At 50.1% G+C, this 7,537-nt stretch overlaps 1 protein-coding gene across 1 annotated transcript in view; it reads left to right on the top strand.

Annotated features, from left to right (window-relative positions):
- Positions 1-7,537, top strand: part of Letm1 (leucine zipper and EF-hand containing transmembrane protein 1) — a 48,041-nt gene that overhangs the window by 28,846 nt on the left and 11,658 nt on the right. The window contains exons 7-10 of the mRNA XM_008841833.2: positions 2,805-2,924; positions 3,746-3,877; positions 4,597-4,734; positions 5,087-5,221. Coding sequence (XP_008840055.1) covers positions 2,805-2,924; positions 3,746-3,877; positions 4,597-4,734; positions 5,087-5,221 — 525 coding nt within the window. The remainder of the gene's footprint in view (positions 1-2,804; positions 2,925-3,745; positions 3,878-4,596; positions 4,735-5,086; positions 5,222-7,537) is intronic.

Here is a 7,537-nt window from a genome sequence, read left to right as displayed (position 1 = left end):
TTTTTTTTTTTTTTGTCTTTTTGAGGCAGGGTCTCCCTATAGCCCCAGCTGACCTGAACTCACTTTCACTATGTAGACCAGGCTGGCCTTGAACTCACAACGATCCGCCTGCCTCTGCCTCCCAAGTGCTGGGACTAAAGGTGTGCACCACCACGCCTGGCCTGAAATGTGCCATCTTAACTAACGGATAAAAGCACATGGCAGTGTGAAGAGGCCAGCACCCTTCAAGGAGCTTATAGTACTTGGGCCAGGCACAGCTTCACTTCATACAGAGTGGTGTCAGAACACCACTAGGAACCAGCACTGTGCCTTCATTCCTAGTGTGGGGGCAGCCAGCGGGTGCTTTGACTGTAGGGTGTGAAACAGAAGGGTCAAGGTCTGTGTTTGGATGAGAAAGCCATATAACAGGGTAGCTGTGAGCAACTCTGGCCGTTAGCTGTGGAATCATCAACCAAAGCATCTGAAAGCAGCATCCCCTTCCCTGGGAGCAGCACCAGAGGAAGCCAGCAAGACACGGGAACATCCAGATTCTTGTGCTATGGACATGTTTTTAGTTTTTATTTTGATTTTTTTCATTGATTTTGATTGAAAAATCATTTGTCATACCAAAAACCAAGAAGATGTGCACATGGGTAGAGAAAGGCAATGAACAGCTGCTAACCGAAAGGTGAATATTAAAAAATTGGAGAGGCTGTGTTCAGAGATGGAGTTTTGCTTTGGTGTCCAAGTTGGCCGTGAACTTCTGCCTCCACCTTGTAAAGGACCACAGGTACAGGCCACTGTGCCCAGCTTCTGACAGGGACCTTAAAGTAGCCATTGTATAAATTCTTAAACACACCAGTGAAAGTCTCAGTAAACACCAGTGGATATGAAGAAGAGCCACACAGAGAGTCGGAACCAAACAGGAAGCTCAGTGGCCTGGTGCAGCAGCAGCAGAGGGTGGATGCGAGGGGTCCCCTCTGACAACAGGCTAAAGACTGGGAGTGAGCAGCAGTGTCAGGTGTTCATGTCGCAGGGACCCAAAGGACAGGAGAACCAGGGTAGGGCAGAACCTAAAGAGTCCTTGAGGACTGATGGCTGAAAGCTCTCCAAATTCAGTACAAAACACACATCTCCAAATTTAAGGAGCTGGGTGGAACCGGGTGTGGTGGCACGTGAGGCAGCAGCATCATGAAAGTTGGAATATTTAGTTTAAAATTGTAGTTGTGAGCTGGGTGTGGTGGCACACGCCTTTAGTCCCAGCACTCGGGAGGCAGAGGCAGGCGGATCTCTGTGAGTTCAAGGCCAGCCTGGTCTACATAGTGAGTTCTAGGCCAGCGGGGGCTACAGGGAGACCCTGTCTCAAAAAGACCAAAAAAAAAACAAAAAAACGAGTACAAATATAACAGTATGTACACGCACAGCCACAAACACACTCACACAAAATGGCCAAAGGAGGTTCTCTACTCAGAATTATTATCCAGTGCCCAGAGGTAGCCTTGGACTAGAACAAGGAGGGAGACAGGCAGAGGTTGGGGTGTGCAGCCAGTCTTCAGTGCTGCCCTCTAGTGAGCAAGAGGACTGAGGCACCCGCGCTGTTGTTCTCTGACTAGGAATGGGAGAGGGCAGAGGAAGGCAGAGGCAGAGGAATGGGAGAGGGCAGAGTCCTGCCCGTGGCTCCACCCTGTAGGTTGTGATAACTCTAGGAGCCAGAAGGAAACAGGGCAAGAAAACCAACAGGAAGCAACTTTGGCTCTAATAAATAAGCTGAAATGGCCCAGATGGTTTCCACTGGGAGACCAGCTAAGCAGAATGATCCACCCAGCTCATAGGAGGCTACCCATCAGTCAGGAGCCACCTTGGATGCCCACAGCAGACAGGTGGGTCCTTTGGGACCCCACAGGTGCCTATGGTGTGATTCCTGTATGATTACATCTTTTTTTTTTGGTCTTTTTGAGACAGGATCTCCCTGTAGCCCCAGCTGGCCTGGAACTCACTATGTAGACCAGGCTGGCCTTGAACTCACAGACATTCTTCAAATGATACCCGTGGAGTTCAGGGTGTCTATGAAAGGCAACAAAGTAGATCTTCATTCAAGGGGAAGTAGTTCTTTGATGCCCAGAGTGGGAAGAGCATTGGGATTTGTGTCATTGGTATCAGTGACGTGTGTCTATGATCATATCAAAAAGTTTGTTAATAATGGGGCAGTGGTGCTATAGGGTGGCTGTGTGATCACAGGCATGGCAGGGGCTCAGGGACTGCCCAGCACAGACACAGCAGCACCCCAGTGTCGCTTTGTTTCTTCTCTCTCTTCACCTGCTGCTCCTCCAAGTCTCCAGGTCTGTGTTGCACATTGGGGTCACCATGACCTGCATAATTTCAGGGGGAAGGGGAGGAGACCTCTTTGGGTACGAGGCCAGGGTGTTTTCAGGGTGTTGGGGCCCCTCTCTCATCATGCTGTGGACACTGAGTGTGTTGTAGCAGGTGGTGAGCAAGCAATGCAGGGCCCGTTCAGCTGACAGGACAAGGGTCTGTCATGGGGAGGAGCAGTTCCTCCCGGCATCTTCCCCTAGAGGTGGACTTTTGGCCATTGTGTGCTTTCCAAAGTTCTGACCTCTTTCAGGTAGCTCAAGTCATTTTAGACTTGACCTGTTCTGGTGGTACTATTTTGTCTTTTATTTATCCCCAGGGTCTCTAGGCATTAACTTTTTCATGACAAAGCCTGTTAGGAAGTGGCTTCTAAGTCAACACTTTTCCCAGTTATGTTAATGCCATAAACCTCAGATGACCTTGAAAAACAAGAATTGATTTACTTTCTTTAATAGCTGATTTCTGAGGAAGGGGTGGACAGCCTGACTGTCAAGGAATTGCAGGCAGCATGTCGGGCACGAGGCATGCGAGCCCTTGGAGTCACAGAAGACCGTTTGAGGGGCCAGCTGAAGCAGGTATGTGGCTTGAGGGGCCAGTAGGGCAGGTTCATACCTTCCCCTTCCATGAGAGAGCCCACCATCAGCTCAGGCACATTGTGGATGTCTTTAAGAAAAGCCCCGGTGTTCCAGTATTGCCCGAGTGGAACCTGGCATGCACAACGAGGCCCAGGGTTCCACCCTCAACATCACACACAAGACAGCATTGTGGCACACACTGAGGCAGGAGGATGATTGAGTTTGAGGGCAGCCTGGGTTACATAGTAAGTTCCAAGACAGTCTGGGCTATAGTGTGATACCCTATCTCACTTGGTATCACTGAAGTAATTTAGTATGGCACGGAGGCCTGCATGTGAGTGTGGACTCTTCCAGCAAAGCCATCTTTGCTTTGCCCATATTATGGGGCCACCAAGAATGTTTTTGTTTGTTTTGGTTTTTCGGTTTGTTTTGGGGAGGAGTTGTTTTGTTTACAGTTTTAGTTTTTTGAGATAGGCTCTCTCTGTAGCCCCAGCTGATGTAGAACTTTTTATGTAGACAAGGCTGGCTCAGCTTCACAGAGATCTGCCTCTGCCTCCCAAGTACTGGGATTAAAGGTGTGCGCCACCATGCCTGGCTTCAAGATATTTTTGAAATAATTACCTTTGAAGAAATTATTCTCATGACTTTGAACCTATCCACACAAGTCATGTTTGTTTCTGGCCACCAGACTCCATGTCCCTCAACTAAGCCAAAGCAACAGAACAGAGTTCTGGGTGGATGTTCCTGGGCACCTTGCAGGGGAGGTTCTGGAGCATGTGTGGACAAGGAGAGTGTAGCCAGTGAGTGTGTTCTGCTTCCAGTGGCTGGACCTGCACCTACACCACGAGATCCCCACGTCATTGCTCATCCTGTCCCGGGCCATGTACCTCCCAGACACCCTCTCACCTGCTGACCAGCTCAAGTCCACACTGCAGACCCTTCCGGAGATTGTGGTATGTGTTGGCTGGAGAGCCCTTTGATGTATCCTCTTTTTGGGCTAGGATGGGACCCTCATCTCCATATCATGGAAGCCCCTCCAGGAGAACTTGATCTACCTTTCCTTCCACCAGCTCCCTGGCTTGACTCTCTGTCTGTTGCACCTTTGCTATCTCTCTGACCATCCCTCTGTGGCACAGCAGTCCTGACATGCCTAGTGTTGGTCAGGGCGGTAGATCTGAATCTCTGCATTTGAGTTTTGCCAGTGGTACCCATAGCTGTTCTTGCTTTGAAAGTCAAGCAGTCCTCTGACAGATATGGCAGGTCAGCCTTGGAAGCTGTTAGGTGCTTCCCAACACTTGGAAGGTGGCACCTCAGCCATGTACACTGTTGCTTTTTGTTTTCTAAAATATTTTATCTATTATTTTAATTTTATGTGCATGAGTGTATTGCCAGCATGTATAGTGAGTGCACCCATGTCGTGCAATGCCGTGGAAGTCAGAAGAGGGCTTCAGATTCCCCTGAAACTGGAGTTAAGGACGGTTCGTAGCCGCCATGTGGGTGCTGGGAATCGAACCCAGGTCCTCTGCTAGAGCAGTCAGCACTCTTAACTGCTGGGCCATCTCTCCGGCCCCTCTGTTGCTTTTTATGAGGCCCAGGTGGTGACATTTCTCAGCTAGAGGTCTGGCAACTCAGGCTCACTGTCAGGTGTGCTCTCTTCTCCTCCCCTCTGAAGGCGAAGGAAGCTCAGGTAAAAGTGGCAGAGGTGGAAGGTGAGCAGGTGGACAACAAGGCGAAGCTGGAGGCCACACTGCAGGAGGAGGCTGCCATCCAGCAGGAACACCTGGAGGAGAAGAGGGCCGCCGAGGCGATGGTGAGTGACCTACCGGCTGCCTCACCGTGGAACCCAGGGCTGTCCCAGTCAGAGCTCCCTAGACTCTGCCTGCCATCATTGTGCAGCTCCTCAGCCCTTTCTCGTCGTCCTCACCTACAGAGGTCAAGGTTGGCATGGTGACTTGAGCAGTGGACTGTAGGGCCACAGCTTTGGAGTAGTATGAACTTCCTTGCTTATCCTGAGGCAGGGAGCCACTGCTGCTGGGTGGTGATCTGTGGATCTCCCCTCACTTAGCAGGCTTGTTCCAAGTATGTCCTGTTCGGGGGACATGCTGAGTGTGGAGCCACAGCTGGGTGACTAAGGTGACAGTATAGTGCTGCTTGCATTTCAGAAGGACAGCCAGCCAGAAGGAACAGAAGCCACTGTCACCAGGAGACTAGTGACCGAGCCACAGCCAGAGGTGCCTGAAGTGATCCTGCCCTCGGAGACACTGAAGGACACAGCACCTGTGTTGGAGGGCTTGAAGGTGAGCCACAGAGAAGAGGGCTGGCCTCTGGGCCCCATAGTTCCTGAAGAAATCATGCTGGGCAGGACACTCTACCCTCCAGTCAACTCAGGTTCACCCTGGAGACCCTCCCAGAGATTTGGTATGTGTTGTTGGGAGCCCTCTTTACGCATTCACTATGTAGATGGAACTGAGACCCCTACCTCCACAGCCATGGGAGCCTCTCGAGACAGGGATGCTTTTTTTTTTCTCTCTGTTGAGACAGAGTCTCCCTATAGTCTCAACTGCCCTGGAACTCATGTAGGCCACCTGGCTGGGATGATGAGCATGTCCCACCACGTGCAGCCCCAGGGACACTTGTAGTCGCCGTAGCAAGGTGGGAGCAGCCTCAGGGCTATGAGAAGCTTAGAGCCTCTGACACAGGTGTGGCTGTGAGCTACTCGGGCTTCTAGGGCTTTGCTGGGCTATAGGAGGGGATGAAGCCTGAGCCTTCAAGGCAGGGCATCCTCCACAGAAACCTACTCTGGTGTTACCTCCTGGGTGATCTGGGTGTGGGGCTCCTTGGGAACATCCTGTCAACTCCTGTATTGAGATTCAGTGTTGCTGAAGGGATGTCCTCCAGACCTTCAGAGTGCTACAAGATTTTTGTTGTTATTGTTGTTAAAACTGATGAATGTTTGTTCTTTTTTTTTTTTTTTTTTTTTTTTTGAGACAGGTTTCCCTGTGGCCCCAGCTGTCCTGGAACTCACTGTGTAGACCAGGCTGGCCTTGAACTCACAGAGATCTTCCTGCCTCTGCCTCCCAAGTGCTGGGACTACAGGCGTGCATCACCACGCCTGGCTGAATATTTGTTCTTTTAAAAAAAGTTTTATTTATTTATTTATTTGTTTTTTGGTCTTTTTGAGACAGGGTCTCCCTGTAGCCTGAGCTGGCCTGGATTCGCTATGGAGACCAGGGTGGCTTTGAACTCACAGAGATCCACCTGCCTCTGCCTCCCAAGTGCTGGGATTAAAGGCATGCCCCACCACGCCCGGCTAAAAAAAGTTTTATTTATTTTCATTTTTTTGTGTATGAATGTATTGCCTGCATGCATGTAAGTGCACCCATGTTGTACAATGCCCACAGAGGTCTGAAGAAGGTGTTAGATCCCCTGGAACTGGAGTTACGGACAGTTGTTAGCCACCATGTGGTGCTATGAATCAAACCGGGTCCTCTGCAAGTGCTCTTAACTGCTGAGCCATCTCTCCAGCCCCCCCACTCACTATATACGGTCTCACTATACAGCTCTGGCTAGCATAGAACTTGCAGTGTAGACCAGGCTAGCTTTGAACTCAGAGAGATCTGCCTCTCACTATATAGCCCTGGCTAGCATAGAACTTGCAGTGTAGACCAGGCTAGCTTTGAACTCAGAGAGATCTGCCTCTCACTATATAGCCCTGGCTAGCATAGAACTTGCAGTGTAGACCAGGCTAGCTTTGAACTCAGAGAGATCTGCCTCTCACTATATAGCCCTGGCTAGCATAGAACTTGCAGTGTAGACCAGGCTAGCTTTGAACTCAGAGATCTGGCTCTCTCTTCCTTCTGAGTGCTACACCCAGCCAAACTTTCAGAAATTTATATGGAGATTCAAAAACCATAACCAAGAGGGGCTGGAGAGATGGCTCAGCGGTTAAGAACACTGGTTGTTCTTGCAGAAAACCTGGGTTTGAATCCCAGCACCCACACGGCAGCTAACAACTGTCTGTAACTCCAGTTCCAGGGGATCCAACAGCCTCTTCTTTCCTCTGCCAGCACTGCACGACATGGGTGCACTTACCACATGCAGGCAATACACTCATACACATAAAATACAAATAATAAATAAAATTTTTTTTTTTAAGTAAAAAAGCCAGGCGTGGTGGCGCACACCTTTAATCCCAACACTTAGGAGGCAGAGGCAGGCGGATCTCTGTGAGTTCAAGGCCAGCCTGGTCTACACAGTGAGCTCCAGGACAGCTGGGGCTACAGGGAGACCCTGTCTCAGACAAAAAAAAAAGTTTTTTTTTAAAAAAAAAAAAGATTTAAGATAGCCAAGACAAACTTCATAATGAAAATAACAGGCCCAGCATGATGGTGCATGTCTTCAATACCATCAGGAAGCAGAGGCAGGTGGATCTCTGTGAGATCCAGGCCGGTCTGGTCTACATAGTGAATTCTAGGCCACCTGAGGCTACAGGGAGACCGTGTCTCAAAAACCAAAAAAAAAAGGAAGAAGGAGGAGAAGAGGGGAAGGGGGAGGGGAGAGGGAGGAGGGAGGAGGGAAGGGAGGGAGAAGAGGGTGAGGGAGGGGAGGGGAGA

Source organism: Nannospalax galili, unplaced genomic scaffold (assembly GCF_000622305.1).
Source record: "Nannospalax galili isolate Female #2095 unplaced genomic scaffold, S.galili_v1.0 scaffold101, whole genome shotgun sequence".
NCBI classification, from domain to species: domain Eukaryota; kingdom Metazoa; phylum Chordata; class Mammalia; order Rodentia; family Spalacidae; genus Nannospalax; species Nannospalax galili.
This window is presented reverse-complemented; position numbering and strand designations above follow the sequence as displayed.